Here is a 23564-nt window from a genome sequence, read left to right as displayed (position 1 = left end):
CCTACAAGGCTGAGGCAGTCAGGCTAAACCCACAGCAATGACCTACAAGGCTGAGGCAGTCAGGCTAAACCCACAGCAATGACCTACAAGGCTGAGGCAGTCCGGCTAAACCCACAGCAATGACCTACAAGGCTGAGGCAGTCAGGCTAAACCCACAGCAATGACCTACAAGGCTGAGGCAGTCCGGCTAAACCCACAGCAATTACCTACAAGGCTGAGGCAATCAGGCTAAACCCACAGCAATTACCTACAAGGCTGAGGCAGTCCGGCTAAACCCACAGCACCTCAGTCATTTGACATCAATTATCTGACAAAACAAAGTGTTAAAAGGTAGACTCTGCAAAGGGACATCATCATACACAGCGGGGTCACTTCCTGCTTAAAGTAAGACATCAACAACAACATAATTCATATGTGAGGAGTAATTTAAACAAGATCATTCAGTGTTAAGTGCAAAAACTCACTAAGCCTGCTTGTTAATACACAAAGACATTTGTATCACATTGATAAAACCTCATCAGGAGGACAACATACCAGAGTATGGTGACATGATATTCGGAACAATAAATAGCAATGCATATGAATGATCATTATTGGCATAACATGAGCACCAGAAACATACACTTCTACACTTGTGTTCCACACAGAACGTGGACACGCTGTCTATTTGGGCATACATACTTAACCAGGCAGGGCATGTGTTCCAGGAAACAATGTCAATGCATAGCCTTTAAAAACTGAATCAGCGATGATCTACAAGGTGGTTTTCAAGGCCTCACCTCTCGCTTTGAAATGACGTGTCATAGATCTGCTGTACCTCAAGTTGAGCCAGATAGAGTGATAGTACTGGTAACATAACATAGTGGGGGAAAAAACATTTAAACCTTCATGACTTTCAAGTACATTACAACAGTAGTCTTACAAAACAACACGGCAGTTCAGTTGCATATTAAATAGTTGAATAGTCTCATTTTAGCCAGCGCAGACTTCTTAATGTCATGCAAAGAAGTCTGTATGAAATCCCGGAGCTGGTTAAGGGTGTGGATCTGATTGGTTCAGCTGGGATAGTGGCTGACTCAAGTGGCCGCTGTCACTTCATGCTTCCCAAATGGTATCCTATTCCCTACATAGTGCACTACTATTGACCAGAGCCTGGAAACACCATCTTTCTCTCTTCTGGGGTCCATTCAGGAGGGCGCAAACGTTACAGAAATGTTCAGATAGAAATGTATCACATAGAACAGATATGATTGTCTGAATGATATTTGGAAATGGGAACGCTAAATCGTGTCAGCTCTATCTCGTTACATTTCCAGCTGCAACTTTCTGAACGTTTCATCTTACTGAATAGCAGTGTTGTAATATTCAAATCCAGGACTTAGGAGTCAAGGTTTAGTGACTTGACAACAACACTGCTGAATAGTGATACACCCTTCCTCCCCCGTTCTCCCCCGTTCTCCCCCTCCCCGGGAACGTTACATGGCCACGGGGGACATACTGCTGTTCCTCTCCATCGGTGGCGTCCAGCTCCTCTCAGTGAAGCAGTAGTGTAGGAGGGTGTCGTCCCTGAAGCCAAACTGGTGTGTGAGGTGTTGCAGTATCCCTCCTTGCTGGAGCTGAGCCCCATAAAGCTGGGCTTCCCCTCTGTCCCGGGCCAGACCCACCCTCACCAGCCAGTCCACCAGATCACTGCCCAGGAAAGTGGCCTTAGTCTGGGCCTGGGATGGAGGATAAGTCCCCTGACCAGGTCTCTCCCTGGAGCTCTCCTGAACCTGAACCCTCTCTCCCTCACACCTGCGTATTAAAGGAAGGATTCACCTACTGGCCCATTGTTCAGGCTTTCCCCAGAAGCACTAGGGTGGAGAGATGGAGGAAGAGGAGAGAGAAAGAGAAGAGATAGTGGGAGTGAGGATGAGAGTTCAGTAAGGAAATGAAAAAGGTGAAAGTAGCTACAAGGATTGTGTACCACTCCAAAACCAGAATGCATTATTAGTGAATAAGACTGTGGTAAGTTCAGTCCATTTACAGAGTGTACAATGCATTTTCTAAAGACAGGATTAGTGGTAGAAACATGCAAGATATTAGCTGGGGTAAAATCATACGCCATGCATAGAGAAAATGTTAAGAGAGAAAGTTTTGAACTAGTAGGTAACATGCAAGTTATGGAATATTATATCTGCACACTCAAATCAGTAGCATTTACGAGTCAACTGTTTTCATATTGATTCTAGAGCTTTGATTCTGCACCAATCAGACACATGTCCTATGAGTGCAATCACGCTACAAAAAAAATCCTAATTGATGTTTCTGTTGTGGCCTACCTTCTGATGGGCACTATGTCCTGAACACACTGGTCTTTATGATAGCGGACAAACTGAGTGCAGGCCAGCCTGATCTCCTCTGGAACCACCGAGGGGGGCTCCTCACTCTCCCTGCCCCGCCACAGGCTCACTAACCTGGGGACAGGACACACACAGGCCCCTTAGAGGACAGAAGAACCAGATCCTCTACAGCCACACGTACCTGGCTCAGGCAAGTCTGACTTAGATCAGGCCTTGTGCTAATGTTGGGACAATACAACATACAGGAGGTGATGCTAATGTTGGGACAATACAACATACAGGAGGTGGTGCTAATGTTGGGACAATACAACATACAGGAGGTGATGCTAATGTTGGGACAATACAACATACAGGAGATGATGCTAATGTTGGGACAATACAACATACAGGAGATGATGCTAATGTTGGGACAATACAACATACAGGAGGTGATGCTAATGTTGGGACAATACAACATACAGGAGATGATGCTAATGTTGGGACAATACAACATACAGGAGATGATGCTAATGTTGGGACAATACAACATACAGGAGATGATGCTAATGTTGGGACAATACAACATACAGGAGATGATGCTAATGTTGGGACAATACAACATACAGGAGGTGGTGCTAATGTTGGGACAATACAACATACAGGAGGTGATGCTAATGTTGGGACAATACAACATACAGGAGATGATGCTAATGTTGGGACAATACAACATACAGGAGGTGGTGCTAATGTTGGGACAATACAACATACAGGAGATGATGCTAATGTTGGGACAATACAACATACAGGAGGTGATGCTAATGTTGGGACAATACAACATACAGGAGATGATGCTAATGTTGGGACAATACAACATACAGGAGGTGATGCTAATGTTGGGACAATACAACATACAGGAGATGATGCTAATGTTGGGACAATACAACATACAGGAGGTGGTGCTAATGTTGGGACAATACAACATACAGGAGGTGGTGCTAATGTTGGGACAATACAACATACAGGAGGTAATGCTAATGTCGGGACAATACAACATACAGGAGGTGGTGCTTTGAACAGAGTGTGATGGAAAGGAGTCATTGACGCCCTATTCTCCCTGAGGTAAGTACGTAGTTCTTAGCTCACCTCTTCTTGAACGGCAGAATGATCAGATGCCTGTCCAGGCCAAAGATACCGAACGAAATGAAGCCCTGAGAAACACGAGGTAAAGTAAGCAACAGAAAGTCCCTTTCTATACTCATGATCTAATACCCACGTGAGCGTACCTGTCCATAGTTGGCCACAGCACAGAAGAACTGCAGCTCCAGGTACAGTCTACCAGGGTCCTGGTTGAACAACCACCATAGACAACTGGACAGGTTCTGAGAGACATGAGAGGGGGGAGGGAAAAGTGCACACTTCAGAGTAAACGAGTGCCGATTCAGGGAAGAGGGTAGAGAATGGAGTGAACTAGTGCACACTTCAGGGAAGAGGGTAGGTAGAGAAAGGGGACACGGCCAAGCAACAACAGAACAGAGCAGAGCAGAAGATATACCACTCACAGCCAGCAGGGAGACTATGAGGAGTAGAGACAACAGTACGTGTCTGACCAGCTGTCTGTCATCCTGGACCGGTGGACTAGACTGCTGCTGCTGGGTTTCACACAGCACCCCACCCTGGCCTGGAGGGTACCATACAACAGTCAACAGGGTGGTATTCCATTAGTGCACGCCGTAACAAAACGTTTTGCAACAGCATCACAACCCACAGTGGACACAACAGGGACACAGTCAACACAACCCACAGTGGACACAACAGGGACACAGTCAACACAACCCACAGTGGACACAACAGGGACACAGTCAACACAACCCACAGTGGACACAGTCAACACAACCCACAGTGGACACAACAGGGACACAGTCAACACAACCCACAGTGGACACAACAGGGACACAGTCAACACAACCCACAGTGGACACAACAGGGACACAGTCAACACAACCCACAGTGGACACAACAGGGACACAGTCAACACAACCCACAGTGGACACAACAGGGACACAGTCAACAACAGATCAGCACGGGCCGAAGTATCAGCCCATAAACCTTGAACACAACTCCAACCAGAGCTGTAGTCATTCACTGTGTCTTCCTGTACCTGTTGGAGAGGTGGGAGTGTGGTTCCTGGTGGCGCTGACCATCCTGTCTGCCATGGGCTGGGTACAACTACAACAGTCTGGGAGGGGACACACGACAACAGCACACAGACAAGAGCTCTGAGTTACAGCAAACTACTCACACTGTTTAACAATATGTTAGGTTGGCAAGTTTAGGTTTTTACATACGAAGTTCGTAAACAAAATCCCCAATAAACCAATGCAGCCAAGTTTACAGAACTAGAAGGAACAACAACGTGTCTAGCTAGCTACCTCTGTTGTTGCTGGTCTCAGGTGGTGAGGGCTCCAGTGGGGGGGTCTGGTCATCCTGGTGTCCAGGGGACCTCAGGTCCTCTATAGTACCCGTGATGGAGGCTCTCTCCAGGGCTTGGTAGTTCTGGTTCTCCTTGGTGCTCTGGCTGAGACCCATCAGAGAGAAACCACCCACCAAGATGCTGCAGGAGACTACAACTGCAGTACTGATGATCTGAGAGAGGGGGGGGGAGAGAGAGAGAGAGGGGGGAGAGAGAGGGAGATATATATATATATAAGTGTAAAAACATTAGGACTGGCTCCAGATCTATGTGATCTGTAAAGTGGCGCCAACTCAGAGAGAACTATACAGTGGATCTGTATTCCAGTAAACTAAAACCACAGGTGGCCTCTCACCTGAGCCCTGCCATAGAAGAATGCAGAGTCTATTGTATCAGGCATCCTCTCTCCTGCCAGGAGCAGACCTCCTAGGATGAGGAATGGGATGCTGTGGAAGAGAACAACACTGTAAGGTTAAGTTTGACGAACACAAACATACAACACACTGTTTCACACACGACGTACCCCCAGCCGAAGACCATGAAGACCCCAGGTGGAAGCCTCAGCAGATCGTCCTTCTTGGTCAGAACCAAACAGAGAGGAATGAGACCTATAGTAAGACAGACAGACAGAACCAACTCAGGGTTATTCCACAGATACTGTACACCGTATCCAGGTGTGACACACACATACCAGTCCACACACACACACGGTACATACCAGTCCACACACACACACGGTACATACCAGTCCACACACACACACGGTACATACCAGTCCACACACACACACGGTACATACCAGTCCACACACACACACGGTACATACCAGTCCACACACACACACACACGGTACATACCAGTCCACACACACACACACGGTACATACCAGTCCACACACACACACGGTACATACCAGTCCACACACACACACGGTACATACCAGTCCACACACACACACGGTACATACCAGTCCACACACACACACGGTACATACCAGTCCACACACACACACGGTACATACCAGTCCACACACACACACGGTACATACCAGTCCACACACACACACGGTACATACCAGTCCACACACACACACACACACACACACACACGGTACATACCAGTCCACACACACAGTACATACCAGTCCACACACAGTACATACCTGTCCAGACACACGGTACATACCAGTCCAGACACATGGTACATACATGTCCAGACACACGGTACATACCAGTCCACACACACGGTACATACCAGTCCACACACACGGTACATACCAGTCCAGACACACGGTACATACCTGTCCAGACACACGGTACATACCTGTCCAGACATATGTACTGTAGAGTGATCCATAGAGCAGTGTGAATGTCAACACCTGTCCCAAGATGTCCTCCTGCTTCACTACGAAGTTCCACAGGATCATACTGACACAAACTAGGAACTACATGGACAGGCACATTAGTATAGATCACTTCCATATATGATATAGAACACAGGATGTATATTAAGGATATATGTAATAACCTGTGCGAGGAAGAGGTTCATAGCGAACATGTGTGGGAGCCTCTTGAACTTCTTACTGAGCAGAATAACAGCGATGGTCCACACCTACAACACAAACAGTGTATTCAGTGTTTAAACACAGCTTGAACCCACTAAAGATGCCAAAAGTCTCTGCAGAGTAGATTATAATATGAAAGCCATAAAAATACATAAATCGTCTTTAATTAAAGCTGCATTGTTCACCATGGAGTCAGTAAGCCCTGATCAACACCATGGAGTCAGTTAGCCCTGATCAACACCATGGAGTCAGTTAGCCCTGATCAACACCATGGAGTCAGTTAGCCCTGATCAACACCATGGAGTCAGTTAGCCCTGCTCAACACCATGGAGTCAGTAAGCCCTGATCAACACCATGGAGTCAGTTAGCCCTGATCAACACCATGGAGTCAGTTAGCCCTGATCAACACCATGGAGTCAGTAAGCCCTGATCAACACCATGGAGTCAGTAAGCCCTGATCAACACCATGGAGTCAGTTAGCCCTGATCAACACCATGGAGTCAGTAAGCCCTGATCAACACCATGGAGTCAGTTAGCCCTGATCAACACCATGGAGTCAGTTAGCCCTGATCAACACCATGGAGTCAGTTAGCCCTGATCAACACCATGGAGTCAGTAAGCCCTGATCAACACCATGGAGTCAGTAAGCCCTGATCAACACCATGGAGTCAGTAAGCCCTGATCAACACCATGGAGTCAGTTAGCCCTGATCAACACCATGGAGTCAGTAAGCCCTGATCAACACCATGGAGTCAGTTAGCCCTGATCAACACCATGGAGTCAGTAAGCCCTGATCAACACCATGGAGTCAGTAAGCCCTGATCAACACCATGGAGTCAGTAAGCCCTGATCAACACCATGGAGTCAGTTAGCCCTGATCAACACCATGGAGTCAGTAAGCCCTGATCAACACCATGGAGTCAGTTAGCCCTGATCAACACCATGGAGTCAGTTAGCCCTGATCAACACCATGGAGTCAGTTAGCCCTGATCAACACCATGGAGTCAGTTAGCCCTGATCAACACCATGGAGTCAGTAAGCCCTGATCAACACCATGGAGTCAGTTAGCCCTGATCAACACCATGGAGTCAGTTAGCCCTGATCAACACCATGGAGTCAGTTAGCCCTGATCAACACCATGGAGTCAGTTAGCCCTGATCAACACCATGGAGTCAGTTAGCCCTGCTCAACACCATGGAGTCAGTTAGTCCTGATCAACACCATGGAGTCAGTTAGCCCTGATCAACACCATGGAGTCAGTAAGCCCTGATCAACACCATGGAGTCAGTTAGTCCTGATCAACACCATGGAGTCAGTTAGTCCTGATCAACACCATGGAGTCAGTTAGCCCTGCTCAACACCATGGAGTCAGTAAGCCCTGCTCAACACCATGGAGTCAGTTAGCCCTGATCAACACCATGGAGTCAGTAAGCCCTGATCAACACCATGGAGTCAGTTAGTCCTGATCAACACCATGGAGTCAGTTAGCCCTGATCAACACCATGGAGTCAGTTAGTCCTGATCAACACCATGGAGTCAGTTAGCCCTGATCAACACCATGGAGTCAGTAAGCCCTGCTCAACACCATGGAGTCAGTTAGCCCTGATCAACACCATGGAGTCAGTTAGCCCTGCTCAACACCATGGAGTCAGTTAGCCCTGCTCAACCCCATGGAGTCAGTTAGCCCTGATCAACACCATGGAGTCAGTTAGCCCTGCTCAACACCATGGAGTCAGTTAGCCCTGATCAACACCATGGAGTCAGTTAGCCCTGATCAACACCATGGAGTCAGTTAGCCCTGATCAACACCATGGAGTCAGTTAGTCCTGATCAACACCATGGAGTCAGTTAGCCCTGCTCAACCCCATGGAGTCAGTTAGCCCTGATCAACACCATGGAGTCAGTTAGCCCTGATCAACACCATGGAGTCAGTAAGCCCTGCTCAACACCATGGAGTCAGTTAGCCCTGATCAACACCATGGAGTCAGTTAGTCCTGATCAACACCATGGAGTCAGTTAGCCCTGCTCAACCCCATGGAGTCAGTTAGCCCTGATCAACACCATGGAGTCAGTTAGCCCTGATCAACACCATGGAGTCAGTTAGCCCTGATCAACACCATGGAGTCAGTTAGCCCTGATCAACACCATGGAGTCAGTTAGCCCTGATCAACACCATGGAGTCAGTTAGCCCTGATCAACACCATGGAGTCAGTTAGCCCTGATCAACACCATGGAGTCAGTTAGCCCTGCTCAACCCCATGGAGTCAGTTAGCCCTGATCAACACCATGGAGTCAGTTAGCCCTGATCAACACCATGGAGTCAGTTAGCCCTGATCAACACCATGGAGTCAGTTAGCCCTGATCAACACCATGGAGTCAGTTAGCCCTGCTCAACCCCATGGAGTCAGTTAGCCCTGATCAACCCCATGGAGTCAGTTAGCCCTGATCAACACCATGGAGTCAGTTAGCCCTGATCAACACCATGGAGTCAGTTAGCCCTGATCAACACCATGGAGTCAGTTAGCCCTGATCAACACCATGGAGTCAGTTAGCCCTGATCAACACCATGGAGTCAGTTAGCCCTGATCAACACCATGGAGTCAGTTAGCCCTGCTCAACCCCATGGAGTCAGTTAGCCCTGATCAACACCATGGAGTCAGTTAGCCCTGATCAACACCATGGAGTCAGTTAGCCCTGATCAACACCATGGAGTCAGTTAGCCCTGATCAACACCATGGAGTCAGTTAGCCCTGATCAACACCATGGAGTCAGTTAGCCCTGCTCAACCCCATGGAGTCAGTTAGCCCTGATCAACACCATGGAGTCAGTTAGCCCTGATCAACACCATGGAGTCAGTTAGCCCTGATCAACACCATGGAGTCAGTTAGCCCTGATCAACACCATGGAGTCAGTTAGCCCTGCTCAACACCATGGAGTCAGTTAGCCCTGATCAACACCATGGAGTCAGTAAGCCCTGATCAACACCATGGAGTCAGTAAGCCCTGATCAACACCATGGAGTCAGTTAGCCCTGATCAACACCATGGAGTCAGTTAGCCCTGCTCAACACCATGGAGTCAGTTAGCCCTGCTCAACACCATGGAGTCAGTTAGCCCTGCTCAACACCATGGAGTCAGTTAGTCCTGATCAACACCATGGAGTCAGTTAGCCCTGCTCAACCCCTTGCTTCAATCAGCGGAGTCAGACCGGACCACACATGGAGGAAAACCACAAAAGGCCACAGATAATAAAATCTACTGTGAAGTGAGATCTTTTACACAAAGTGAAAAGCCTATGGAAAACAGTCTCAAAGTCTCAGTCTTCTTCATTAGGCCTTCATGTAGCTATATGAAAGTAGAAAAAGAGAGAGAGAGAGGGAAAGATAGACAGAGAGAAAGAAAGTAATGTGAGAGAGAGAAAGAGAGGGAGAGATAGGGGGAGAAATAGCATGCTAGAGACAGAGAGAGAAAGAGAGAGAGAGAGAGAGATTAATCCAGATAAGAAAAGTGAGAGAAAGAACTGTCACCAGGGCGACCAGGCTGACGATGCTGATGTTGAAGCTAACGTTCTGCAGCTCAGTGACCAGGGGCTTGGGGTCCATCAGGGGGATGGTCAGGAGCCAGGCTGACACGTACATGATGGGGGCAGACAGGAACGTGCTGATCACCATCCCTGACGTCACCTACAGTAGGACAGACAGAGGTAGAGAGAGAGTCAGTAGCCAGTGGATGTGTGTTTATAAACCTTGGGTGTCTAAAAAGGTGGCTATTAGCTAAGAAATAAATGATGAATTTATGATGTTATACGCACCACTTCCAGCTCCATGTTATACTGTGATGTGTGTGTGTGTGTGTGTGTGTGTACACTGTATCAACACACCACTTCCAGCTCCATGTTGTAGTGTGATGTGTGTGTGTGTGTGTGTGTGTGTGTGTGTACTGTATCAACGCACCACTTCCAGCTCCATGTTGTAGTGTGATGTGTGTGTGTGTGTGTGTGTGTACTGTATCAACACACCACTTCCAGCTCCATGTTGTAGTGTGATGTGTGTGTGTGTGTGTGTGTGTGTGTGTGTGTGTGTGTGTGTGTGTGTGTGTGTGTGTACTGTATCAACACACCACTTCCAGCTCCATGTTGTAGTGTGGTGTGTGTGTGTGTGTGTGTGTGTGTGTGTGTTACTGTATCAACACACCACTTCCAGCTCCATGTTGTAGTGTGGTGTGTGTGTGTGTGTGTGTGTGTGTGTGTGTGTGTATACTGTATCAACGCACCACTTCCAGCTCCATGTTGTAGTGTGATGTGTGTGTGTGTGTGTGTGTGTGTACTGTATCAACGCACCACTTCCAGCTCCATGTTGTAGTGTGATGTGTGTGTGTGTGTGTGTGTGTGTGTGTGTGTACACTGTATCAACACACCACTTCCAGCTCCATGTTGTAGTGTGATGTGTGTGTGTGTGTGTGTGTGTGTGTGTGTGTGTGTGTGTGTGTGTGTGTGTGTGTGTGTGTGTGTGTGTGTGTGTGTGTGTGTGTGTGTGTGTGTGTGTGTGTACTGTATCAACACACCACTTCCAGCTCCATGTTGTAGTGTGATGCGTAGATGGCTACGCTGGGAGCAGTAGGGAACACTCCGTAGAGAAAGGCATAGTTAGACAGGCTGGAGTGGTTCAGACAGCTGCTGTTGTAACCTGTAGAGTCTAGCAGGTCCAGCATGTCCTTACAGAGAAGAGGCATCACCAGCCTACATGGAGACACAAACAGATAACACTGTGTTAGGACACTAGGACAGGACAGTACCACTAGGACAGGACAGTAACACTAGGACAGGACAGTAACACTAGGACAGGACAGTACCACTAGGACAGGACAGTACAGTAATACTAGGACAGGACAGTACCACTAGGACAGGACAGTACCACTAGGACAGTACCACTAGGACAGTAACACTAGGACAGTGCAGTACCACTAGGACAGGACAGTACCACTAGGACAGGACAGTAACACTAGGACAGGACAGTAACACTAGGACAGGACAGTACCACTAGGACAGGACAGTAACACTAGGACAGTAACACTAGGACAGGACAGTACCACTAGGACAGGACAGTACCACTAGGACAGGACAGTACCACTAGGACAGTACAGTACCACTAGGACAGGACAGTACCACTAGGACAGGACAGTACCACTAGGACAGTACCACTAGGACAGTACAGTACCACTAGGACAGTACAGTAACACTAGGACAGGGACAGTACCACTAGGACAGTACAGTACCACTAGGACAGGGACAGTAACACTAGGACAGGGACAGTAACACTAGGACAGGGACAGTAACACTAGGACAGGGACAGTACCACTAGGACAGGGACAGTAACACTAGGACAGGGAGAGTAACACTAGGACAGTACAGTACCACTAGGACAGTACAGTACCACTAGGACAGTACCACTAGGACAGGACAGTACCACTAGGACAGTACAGTAACACTAGGACAGTACAGTAACACTAGGACAGGACAGTACAACTAGGACAGTACCACTAGGACAGTACAGTACCACTAGGACAGGACAGTACCACTAGGACAGTACCACTAGGACAGTACAGTACCACTAGGACAGTACCACTAGGACAGGACAGTACCACTAGGACAGTACAGTACCACTAGGACAGTGCAGTAACACTAGGACAGGACAGTACCACTAGGACAGGACAGTACCACTAGGACAGGACAGTACCACTAGGAGAGGACAGTACCACTAGGACAGTACAGTACCACTAGGACAGTAACACTAGGACAGGGACAGTACCACTAGGACAGGGACAGTACCACTAGGACAGGACAGTACCACTAGGACAGGACAGTACCACTAGGACAGGACAGTACCACTAGGACAGGACAGTACCACTAGGACAGTACCACTAGGACAGTACAGTACCACTAGGACAGTACAGTACCACTAGGACAGGGACAGTACCACTAGGACAGGGACAGTACCACTAGGACAGGGACAGTACCACTAGGACAGGGACAGTACCACTAGGACAGTACAGTAACACTAGGACAGGGACAGTAACACTAGGACAGTACAGTACCACTAGGACAGGGACAGTAACACTAGGACAGGGACAGTACAGTACCACTAGGACAGGGACAGTACCACTAGGACAGGGAGAGTAACACTAGGACAGTACAGTAACACTAGGACAGTACAGTACCACTAGGACAGTACAGTAACACTAGGACAGTACAGTACCACTAGGACAGTACCACTAGGACAGGACAGTACCACTAGGACAGTACAGTAACACTAGGACAGGACAGTACCACTAGGACAGGACAGTACCACTAGGACAGGACAGTACCACTAGGACAGGGACAGTACCACTAGGACAGGACAGTACCACTAGGACAGGGACAGTAACACTAGGACAGGACAGTACCACTAGGACAGGACAGTACCACTAGGACAGGACAGTACCACTAGGACAGGGACAGTAACACTAGGAGAGGGACAGTACCACTAGGACAGGACAGTACCACTAGGAAAGGGACAGTACCACTAGGACAGGACAGTAACACTAGGACAGGGAGAGTAACACTAGGACAGTACAGTAACACTAGGACAGGGACAGTACCACTAGGACAGGGACAGTACCACTAGGACAGGGACAGTACCACTAGGACAGGGACAATACAGTACCACTAGGACAGGGACAGTACCACTAGGACAGGGACAGTAACACTAGGACAGGGACAGTACAGTACCACTAGGACAGGGACAGTACAGTAACACTAGGACAGGGACAGTACAGTACCACTAGGACAGGGACAGTACAGTACCACTAGGACAGGGACAGTACAGTACCACTAGGACAGGGACAATACAGTACCACTAGGACAGGGACAGTACAGTACCACTAGGACAGGGACAGTAACACTAGGACAGGGACAGTACAGTAACACTAGGACAGGGACAGTAACACTAGGACAGGGACAGTACAGTAACACTAGGTTGATAATGACTTGAATGGGAATGTCAGTTCTTGTCATTTCTACAACTCACAGTTTGGCAGTGATGAGGAGGATAAGGGTTACTCCAGTAGACCTGGTGAGCTTCCCCACCTGTCCCACCATAGATAGTCCCAGGTAGAAGAGAGCTGCTCCTCCAAAGGAGTTGGCCAGGCCGTCCACAAACTCCTCCATCACAGCAGGGATCCTCTGGCCCAGGGCAAAGTGGGAAACCATCCCTACCACCACCATGAACACTATCGGGTTCTTCAGTACCTAGAAAATAGATTAGAATAAAAGTGAGACACGATGCCCACCAGCCACCACCGTATAGAATAATACTTTACTGTCCATTTTCCTTACAGTCCACACAAATGTGTTTTATTGCTTTTAACCCAACCCCCTAAGACACACCCTGACACCATGTTTAACCCACTAAGACACACCCTGACACCACGTTTTAACCCACTAAAACACACCCTGACACCATGTTTTAACCCACTAAGACACACCCTGACACCATGTTTTAACCCACTAAGACACACCCTGACACCATGTTTTAACCCCCTAAGACACACCCTGACACCATGTTTTAACCCACTAAGACACACCCTGACACCATGTTTTAACCCACTAAGACACACCCTGACACCATGTTTTAACCCCCTAAGACACACCCTGACACCATGTTTTAACCCACTAAGACACACCCTGACACCATGTTTTAACCCACTAAGACACCCTGACACCATGTTTTAACCCCCTAAGACACACCCTGACACCATGTTTTAACCCAACCCACTAAGACATACCCGGACACCATGTTTTAACCCACTAAGACACACATCCTGACACCATGTTTTTTAACCTTCATTACTCACTGTGATATTAGGATGTTTTTCATTCTTATCACAGCTAGCTAACAGATCCTTTCACTCTAATTTCCTACATATTTTGTACTTTTATTGAATGTTAAATATGTTCCTTGACCAATAAAGAATAAAGCACCATTTAATGTAATTTGCAAACAAAAAACTATTGATCACAGAAAAAAAAGCAATCACCTGCAGCAGCACCACTCCGATGATCTGCAACTTCCCCTGCTGTCTCTCTGGGTGGTCCTTCCACTTCTGGAGCTCACAGAAGGCAAACCCTATGGGATTGAGCAACATCAGGGAGACAGGAGCCACCAGGTAGATGTACTGCAGGTACTCCGGATAAGTGTTCCTGTACAGGGCCTCCACTGTAGGGAGCAGGGGGCGGGGCAGATGTTAGTGTATGGTTTCCAAGATGTTTCCCAGATGTTCCAACAAATACAGTGTATTCGGAAAGTATTTAAACTCCTTCACTTTTTCCACATTTTGTTACGTTACAGCCTTATTCTAAAATGGATTAAAAATAATAATAATCCTCATCAATCTACACACAATACCCCATAATTACATTTTTTGAAATGTTTGCAAATGTATTAAAAATAAAAAACTGAAATACCTTATTTACATAAGTATTCAGACCCTTTGCTATGAGACTCGAAATTGAGCTCTGGTGCGTCCTGTTTCCATTTATCATCCTTGAGAAGTTTCTACAACTTGATTGGAGTCCACCTGTGGTAAATTCAATTGATTGGACATGATTTGGAAAGGCAGACTTGTCTATATAAGGTCCCACAGTTGACAGTGCATGTCAGAGCAAAAGCCATGAGGTCAAAGGAATAGTCCATAGAGCTCTGAGACAGGATTGTGTCGAGGCACAGATCTGGGGAAGGGTACAAAAAAATGTCTGCAGCATTGAAGGTCCCCAAGAACACGGTGGCCTCCATCATTCTTTAAAAAAGAAGTTTGGAACCACCAATACTTTTTCTAGAGCTGGCCGCCCGGCCAAACTGAGCAATCGGGGGAGAAGGGCCTTGGTCAGGGAGGTGACCAAGAACCCGATAGTCACTCTGACAGAGCTCCAGAGTTCCTCTGTGAAGATGGGAGAACCTTCCAGAAGGACAACCATCTCTGCAGCACTCCACCAATCAGGCCTTCATGGTAGAGTAGCCAGACTGAAACCACTCCTCAGTAAAAGGCACATGACAGCCCGCTTGGAGTTTGCCAAAAGGCACCTAAAGGACTCTCAGACCATGAGAAACAAGATTCTCTGGTCTGATGAAACCAAGATTGAACTCTTTGGCCTGAATGCCAAGCGTCACGTCTGGAGGAAACCAGGCACTGCTCAATACCTGGCCAATACCATCCCTACGGTGAAGCATGGGGGTGGCAGCATCATGCCGTGGGGATGTTTTTCAGCGGCAGGGACTGGGAGACTAGTCAGGATTGAGGGAAAGATGAACGTAGCAAAGTACAGAGAGATCCTTGATGAAGTCCTGAGCACTCTGGAGCAGGTTATCAGACTAGGGCGAAGGTTCCCCTTCCAACAGCACAACGACCCTAAGCACAGAGCCAAGACAATGCAGGAGTGGCTTCGGGACAAGTTTCTGAATGTCCTTGAGTTGCCCAGCCAGAGCCGGACCCGATCGAACATCTCTGGAGAGACCTGAAAATAGCTGTGCTGCGACGCTCCCCATCCAACCTGACAGAGCTTGAGAGGATCTGCAGAGAAGAATGGGAGAAACTCCCCAAATACAGGTGTGCCAAAGCTTGTAGCATCATACCCAAGAAGACTCAAGGCTGTAATCGCTGCCAAAGGTGCTTCAACAAAGTACTGAGTAAAGGGTCTGAATACCCTTGGTCCTATGTAACTCAGCTGGTAGAGCACGGCACTTGTAACGCCAAGGTAGTGGGTTCGATCCCCGGGACCACCCATACACAAAAATGTATGCACGCATGACTGTAAGTCGCTTTGGATAAAAGCGTCTGCTAAATGGCATATTATTATTATTACTTATGAAAATGTGATATTTCCGTTTTTTTATTTGTAATAAATTTGCAAAAATGTCTAAACCTGTTTTCTCTTTGTCATTATGGAGTATTGTGTAGATTGATGGGAATAAACAATATTAAATTTTTGAATAAGGCTGTAATGTAACAAAATGTGGAAAAAGTGAAGGGATCTGAATACTTTCCAAATGCACTGTATGTGGAACGGCTGGGACTGTTTTGAGAAAGAGGATGAACTTTCCAAAGCAAAATAAAATAGCCCTGTTGTACTACTATCACATTCCAAAAGACAACTATCCTCACCAATAGGATACCCCAGGGCGAAGTCGTTGCTCTGCGTAGCGAAGATGGAGTAGAGTCCTGCCTTGCTGTACCTGCTCTCTGGACTGGCCACGGATAGCGTCAGAACACACACCAGGACGAACACCGACACCTTGGCTATCAGGATACTCCACAGGAACGACCAGATCACATTATTAAAGTCCAACAGAACCATGTTCTTGAAGAGCAGCGCCGGAAGGGCGAACTTAGACACAAAGTTCCCCAGTCCTTTAGCTTGACAGGAGGTGATTATGTCGGTCCTACCGGCGATGTATCCACACAGGATGATCCCAAAACACTCCAGGAGAGCCGGGAAGAGCTTGTCGATAGACATGGCTTGGGTGGAGGAGAGGGGGTTGTGGGATATGTTCTTGCCATGGATGGCTACGTAGGTATCCATGCTTGTTTTGTGGTTGAATGAGCACTAAATTACTTCACAGATAGGAATACCTTTCGATATCTGAGTACAGAACAGTCGTGCTGGGCACCAGTTCAGGCTAACACATCCGTAATGCCCTTGTTGAAAAGAGAATATATGGTGAATAGTGGGATAGGTCATACACTTTCTTGGTTGTCAGAAAAACATAAGCAATACCTAGGACCAATCGCGTTTCCTGACCAAGTGACAAGTCTAGGAAAAACTCCTGGCCCTACCAATACCCTATCCAGGAGAGGGAGAATCTGTTGTCAAAAAGAACCAATACAAAACTATTTACAAGGAGTGCAGTGCTGATGACATACATACCACAGATAATATAGCGTTATAGCCTACTCCCAACTGTGCCTTGAAACTGCTTTCAAAAATAGTCATGGGGGATTTCATCATGTGAGGAGAGAGATTAACGTTTTATACGTGTAGCTCGTGAAGTCTTGAACGATGTCAATTATTGGATTTGGAGCTAGGTACTGTAGCTAGCTAGCATGCTGTTCTTTGCTAACAGTTACATCTAGCTAGCTCGCTCGCTTGCCAAAAACATATTGCGAAAATACAAGATAAAAGCGTCATACCTTAGACATCTTGCGACGAGATATTGCATATTTAACACGCGATTGTCGTTTTTTTTTATTAAAATGTAGTTATATAGTCAAATTCGTCCTATCTATTGCTGTTGACAGCTAGCTAACGGTAATACAAACACATGCTATTCTCATTTGGTGTATGGTATCCCTGGGACGTCACAACTCTGACGTCACCCCATTGAAGTTGAAATTTAAAATGGTAAGGGTTAAGGTTAGAGTAAGGGTAGGGGTTAAGGTTAGGGTTTAGGTTATGACGTCCCAATGATTCCGTTTAGCGCTAACCATTCTCCTTTGTGGCCTGTTTCGTGCAACTGTTCAACAACGCCCTAAATTATGAGTGACAAGCCAGGCATCCAATTATCGCTCAAGTATGTTGTTTTGAGGAGCTATACTCGGGTTTGATTGGGTGGGAAAGCGACCGGACACTGACGTTGGTAAGGGTCTCTCGAGGTGCGTTATAATGTGAGTTAAGACATGTCAATAAATCAATACATTTAGGTAAATTAATCAATTAATTAGCTAAGACTGGACACCTTTATAATAGATACAAATCTAGAATACTCCACTAGCTACATATCCCCCTAAAATTTTTATTAGATTCTAAATATTGTAATTAGAGAGTGTTAGCAAAGCAACTAACTTCCTCTATAGTGTATGAGCCACAAGAAGTCTCAATTTCAACTTTATTCGCTTTATTTAGAAAATCCATTTGGAAATAGTTTGTTTTGTTTTACAATGAAAAGCTTCAGGAAGAAAATACACTGAAAGGCTGAAACAAAAGCAGTTGAATGCATCTAAAAAATAAGACAAATTCCTTTGAATCCAAAGTGCATAAAGCACTCGGTAGTACCATTGTAAATGTCATAGGGAACTAATCTCCCGTGGGCAGTTTGTGTAGCTGACCAAACTACGCAATATTTTACTTCTGGGTTAACAGAGACAACAGAATTAATAATGAAAGAAGACTGAAAGAAAACATTTCCCCATGAGGAACGTCATTCATTATTCCTGTCACCTGAGGAGGAACTAACTTGAATGGTCCTCTTTTTAAAACGTTCCATTTCTGCTGGATGTTTCTGGCTGTTTGGTCCTTGGTAGTCTGTGGAAAGAGACCATGTCCTAGTGCAGCTGATTGTCTTTGGTCAAACACGCAACATGTTCATGCCATTTCCACATTCTCTCTTCAGAAATACATATTATCATCTTTACAGAACAAAGAAAACACTGAGGCCAAACATAGCCCTTACTCAGCATACATCCAGCATATTTTGATCCATTTTCATATCCTCCTAGCATACATTAAAACACTCGCAAATTCTATGAGCAAGCGCATTCGTATCATAACTTCAGCATCATGTATAACATTTTAATACATTTTAATGATTTACTTTCATAGGTCAAATATTGGATTGTCACTCTGCAAGTGGTTCTGAGACAAGCTTGATGTTAATATCAAGTAGAGGAGGCTACCCAGAGCAGCAGTACAGAAGCAGAAGATAATACTGTAACTGTATAGTCAAAGAAATAGTCAAATACATAACTTCGAAAATAAAAACAAATAATCCTTCCCAACAACTTAAATCCTACAAAGTTAAACTAACCTCCTTCATGAGTGACAGTTGTTTTCTTTCAAGGCAAAAATAAAACATTCAATTTTCACCTAAAGTTCAATCAACACATACTGTAACACACAAGCGTCCATTTTGTCTCTACCTTGTAAAAAACAAAGTTCAAGACATGCCGTGAACTGCACATGACTGTGATAATCGTATGGGAAGTACCCTTTGATGGTTAGAAAAATGTAACTTATATGCTATAGTTTGGTTGCCCTTTGGCAAAGACAGGCACAGCATTCAACATCATTGTTTCCCTTAAATCTCATGAAGATCCTTCATAACAAAACTGTATTTTAAAAAAGGCACAGTGAAAAATGATAAGAAAAGTAAACAGTTTCAACACTACATAGTGGAGCAAAACCAAATGCATAGCCTATAAAACGAGCCTCTGTTGCCACTTTGTTTGTTTGGGTGCTGTTCGTTAATGACAATATTTTGTAAACTCCAGGCAGAAATACGTGGTTGTGTGAGTCCCACTGCAAATATGGTCCATCCATGAGGTGCTATAAGCCTCATACACAGAGGCAGTGGGAGTTACAGACTTATATCCATGTACTCTGAGGGAGGGACAGATGGAGGGATGGATGGAGAGATGGATGGAGAGGAGATATCCCAAACATGACCCCCTCCTTCACCTGGGGATAGGGGGTAGCGGGGGCGCACCCCTCGACTTTTTATCTGAACCTGGACAGGAAAGAGGGAAAAGGAAGTCTGACATGTCAAGCAGGCTGTCAAGGACATGAAGGTACTCTGAAGGCACACTGACATGTCAAGCAGGCTGTAAAGGACAGGAAGATACTCTGAAGGCACATTTTTAATACTTTCAGGAGGAAACAGACTTGGGTCAAATGAATACATGTATCAAACACTTGATTTAGCTTGGAGTTTGTTGAAGCGCAGCGCAAGTATTTGACATTTGACCCTGGTCTGGGAGGAAAGCCCTTGGTTCCTACCTCTGCCATCGGTCTTGTTCAACTTGCTCGGGTATGTCTTCTGACAGGACACGTAAGGCTCTGGGACAGGGAGGTCTGAGACAGGGTGGAACTGGAACCGGGCCTCCCACTCATCTGACAGAGAGAGAAACACAACTCTCAGTTGGGTCAGTTAAAGAGCTATATGTGACCAACTGGGTTCAAACCCGGGTCTCCTGGGCACCACAAAACTGTTAGCCCACTGAGCTAAAGCCAAGTCATTAACGATGGGAGCTAAGGGTGCATTAGGGAATAAGGCCCAAGCACGGTTACTCATCACGAGTTCCTTCCGTTACACTCACCTACGTGTTGGTGATGGGAGTTCTGGAAGCCGTTGCCCATGGGGGGAGGTGGGGGAGGAGGGCCTCCTATGCCCGGTCGGTCTGGGGGTAGCGGGGGCCGGAGTCCCCCACGGGAGGGCTCTGCTCCCGGTCGGTTAGGAGGTGAGGGGACTGGAGATGACCTTATACTGCCTCCACGTGGACCTGAGGGGGGAGGGGGAGGGAGCGGGCCTGGGGGGGAAGAGGTTACACCACAGAGTTCAATACAACACTAGTTCTATATAATAGCATCATGTATATCATCTCTATAGGTCACATCATAGCTACATAAGATAACTGCATTCCATCCAGTCTCAAAACACATACACTGTGTACTGATGTCTGAACAAACTGACCACAGAAAGGTTAGCTATGTTTGTAGCTGCTAAGCTAACCCAAAAAGAGACAGTGAACCTATCATTATGTGACCTGAGGGGAGACTGAAGGGCGCAGCATCCTTACCCGTCCGTCCTGAGGGGTTTTTACCCAGAGGGGGCGGCCTCTCACTTGGAGGGGGTGGCAGTGGCCCTGACCGGCCAGGTGGGGGCGCCGGTGCCAGTGAGTTGAGTGACAGGTTCCTCTGTGGTAGTCTGGGGGTGTGTTCGTCTCCTCCCGCAGGCGTAGGGGGCAGCATGGGAAGGCCCGGTCTGCCAGGAGGGAGAGGGGGAGCTCCACCGCCGCCGATGGGGGGCTGAGGGGAAGATGAGCTGGGGGGCTTGGAGTTGAAAGATGGTGAGGGTCCGTCTCTGAGTGTGGAGGGCCGGCGGCCCCCCAGGGGTGGGGGTGGGGGCCGGGGGTCCTCCGAGGGTCTGCCAGGGTGGGGGACTGGGGGTAGAGGGGGACGTCCACTACTGGGAACCGGAGGGGCCCCAAAGGAGGATTTGGGCCCAGGCGGGGCCCCTATAGGGCCAGGGGGAGGGGGCAGGCCTGGGTGTCTGCCTGCGAGGTTGGGTGGTGGAGGGGCCGGGGTTGAGCTGGGGGGCCGGGCTCCTCCTGGAACAGGCGGGGTCCCTCGGCTCTGGTTGGGCCGTGGGGTGTTGGGGACGGGGGGAGGGGGTCCGCCGGGGGTCTCTGGTCGCGGGGGGCCTGCCCGTCCCCTGGGGAGGTCGGGGGCGCTGCTCCGGGGAAAGGCTGGGGCCCCTTGGAACCGCGGAGGGCCAGCGGAGGGGCCCCCACCACCAAATGGTCTGGGGCCTGAGGAACGACCTCCTGGAGGTAGCATGGGGGGCCTAGGGCCTGCTGGGTAATAAGGGTTTCAAACATCACACACCTTGCCTATCATCATTTTGTCCTACATGGGGCTACGGTTAAAAACAATCAACCAACTAGTGTCCTCTATGCATTACAGAAATATATGTAGCCTGGTGTGAGACCAGGTGAGAATTGGGGATAAGTTAGCGAGCCGGAACTCTCGATTAGCGAGCCGGTGTTCTGCCATGGATGACATCCATGGGCTGTACATTTGGTAAGCAACTTTTGTTTATTTTTCTGTAAATGTTTTACCGTTTACGCAAGTAAACGTCAGCTATGTAAAACAATGGTTTGTATTGCAGTAACATCTTCAACGCTGTTGGGGGAAAAGCGGCTTGGAAGCCGGTTGTGAGTGCTTGGGCTGGGAACAGGGTATAGCCCAGGAACTTTGAAAGGTATTGTAATGTGAATTGTGTCTTTTTCATAATGTTGTGTATTTAATAAAGTATTGAAGTTTTAATATTGCTATTTTATAAAGGAGCCAGGGTTATAATTATTGTTTATATTTTTCAGAGAATTGGTAAAGCCTTATCGCTGCTGTTATTGTTTGTGCCCCTTACATTAGGTAGGTTTTTTTGGTTTGTCTAGTCCGCCCGGGCAAATGAGCTGGTATTCGGGCAAAATATTTGGGATTGCCCTGGCGGGCGGACTAGTTGAATTTTCTTTGTTATATGTTTGTTTGTATGTTTTGTCAGTCCTCCAGGGCTGGTTTTAAGAGGGAACTATTTGGTTAGAGAGCAGAGGCAAGTTGTATGAATTTACGTGCGTGCTTTCGCATGCTAATTATCACCAGTGTGTCATCATCTTACAAAAAGAGTGTTATACTACAAAGAGTGTTTAATCACCAATGTGTTATCTTACAAAGAGTGTTTAATTTCCAGTGTGTTATACTACAAAGAGTGTTTAATTTCCAGTGTGTTATACTACAAAGAGTGTTTAATCTCCAGTGTGTTATACTACAAAGAGTGTTTAATCACCAATGTGCTATCTTACAAAGAGTGTTTAATTATTTTTTTGCAATTGTATACATTTTGCCATGTCTAATGTGTATTCATGTGATATTTGGATGACTACAAAATTACAACAATATCTATTGGCTAAAAAACCTCAATAACAAAACGTTAGCTGACATGGGCTAGTTGATCTGGACATTTCTGACAAGTTATAAATAGCTCTCTAAGGTCTGCAATGACTGGCATGACAAGAGGAAAACTGATGATGCACTACCCAATTTTGAAATTGCACCTTGTGCATTCTACTATTACAACTTTCAAGAGTAAGTTTAAAGCCGGACTGAGTTCCCTTTTCTGGGGGGGTCATGAATTTATGTAATAACCTTGGCACTTTGGTTAACTCTGTGTGTGTCATTCATTTGACAGACCTGTAATTGACTTGGCCTGAGGACCGCCCCTCGTGTATAAAAAGGTGGCGCAGTACAGTTTACATATAGCAACACATATTACACCTGTTCAAGATAGTTATCATGGCTTATCTCAAACACGGCTACAAACCATATGAACACAACCTCAAGAGGCTGCTTCAGTAAATTGTAGGTTGTTATTATACACATGATGGATTATTACCGTTGCTGGTCCCTCCTGCGGACCGAAGCTTGGGCATGCCTCCTGTGAAGAGACCTCCTAGTGCTGGACCTCCTCCTCCTCCTCCTCCTCCTCCTCCTCCTCCACCTCCTCCTCCTCCTCCTCCTCCTCCTCCTCCTCCTCCTCCTCCACCTCCTCCTCCTTTGGGTTCTGTGAAGTAAGGTATTGAATCTCTTTTTCCTCAGGCATAAGCATTTGAAATCTAATTATCTGCAGAAGG

At 46.9% G+C, this 23564-nt stretch overlaps 2 protein-coding genes across 7 annotated transcripts in view; both read right to left on the bottom strand.

Annotated features, from left to right (window-relative positions):
* Positions 1-412: 412 nt before the first annotated feature.
* On the bottom strand, positions 413-17897 carry LOC121538657 (integral membrane protein GPR155). 3 transcript variants are annotated; one of them, XM_041846862.2, is made up of 17 exons: positions 17311-17897; positions 16548-17081; positions 14427-14605; positions 13418-13638; positions 10917-11091; positions 9881-10036; positions 6319-6402; positions 6115-6235; positions 5315-5399; positions 5147-5237; positions 4751-4964; positions 4480-4557; positions 3881-3999; positions 3605-3700; positions 3465-3529; positions 2322-2456; positions 413-1794 (listed from the first exon to the last, which is right to left on the bottom strand). In XM_041846862.2, the coding sequence occupies exons 2-17, from the start codon at positions 16963-16965 to the stop codon at positions 1476-1478; spliced, it is 2556 nt and encodes an 851-aa protein (XP_041702796.2). In that variant the 5' UTR covers positions 16966-17081; positions 17311-17897; the 3' UTR covers positions 413-1475. The 3 variants fall into 3 exon arrangements, with proteins under 3 accessions (XP_041702796.2, XP_041702797.2, XP_041702798.2); XM_041846863.2 differs by having other exon boundaries at positions 17574-17897; XM_041846864.2 differs by having other exon boundaries at positions 1702-1853; positions 16548-17897.
* Positions 17898-18256: 359 nt separating this feature from the next.
* wipf1b (WAS/WASL interacting protein family, member 1b) overlaps positions 18257-23564 on the bottom strand; it is a 35870-nt gene continuing 30562 nt past the window's right edge. For 3 of the 4 annotated variants that reach the window (XM_045207391.1, XM_045207390.1, XM_045207392.1), the window contains exons 4-8: positions 23327-23494; positions 20955-21731; positions 20475-20684; positions 20155-20268; positions 18257-19885 (exon numbers count right to left, since the gene is read on the bottom strand). In XM_045207391.1, coding sequence (XP_045063326.1) covers positions 19833-19885; positions 20155-20268; positions 20475-20684; positions 20955-21731; positions 23327-23494 — 1322 coding nt within the window. In that variant the 3' untranslated portion in view covers positions 18257-19832. The remainder of the gene's footprint in view (positions 19886-20154; positions 20269-20474; positions 20685-20954; positions 21732-23326; positions 23495-23564) is intronic. The other variant, XM_045207393.1, reaches the window with a different exon arrangement.

The sequence above is a fragment of the Coregonus clupeaformis genome, chromosome 24 (genome assembly GCF_020615455.1).
Source record: "Coregonus clupeaformis isolate EN_2021a chromosome 24, ASM2061545v1, whole genome shotgun sequence".
Lineage (NCBI taxonomy): Eukaryota > Metazoa > Chordata > Actinopteri > Salmoniformes > Salmonidae > Coregonus > Coregonus clupeaformis.
This window is presented reverse-complemented; position numbering and strand designations above follow the sequence as displayed.

Bases quoted from the DNA above. Each gene is read 5' to 3' on its own strand.
- LOC121538657 (XM_041846862.2), bottom strand. From the start codon at position 16,965: ATGGATACCTACGTAGCCATCCATGGCAAGAACATATCCCACAACCCC. The intron at 10,037-10,916 runs GTGTGTTGATAC...GTCCTACTGTAG, and splicing joins ACAACATGGAGCTGGAAGTG to GTGACGTCAGGGATGGTGAT. The intron at 6,403-9,880 runs GTGACAGTTCTT...TTTGTGTTGTAG, and splicing joins TCGTCAGCCTGGTCGCCCTG to GTGTGGACCATCGCTGTTAT.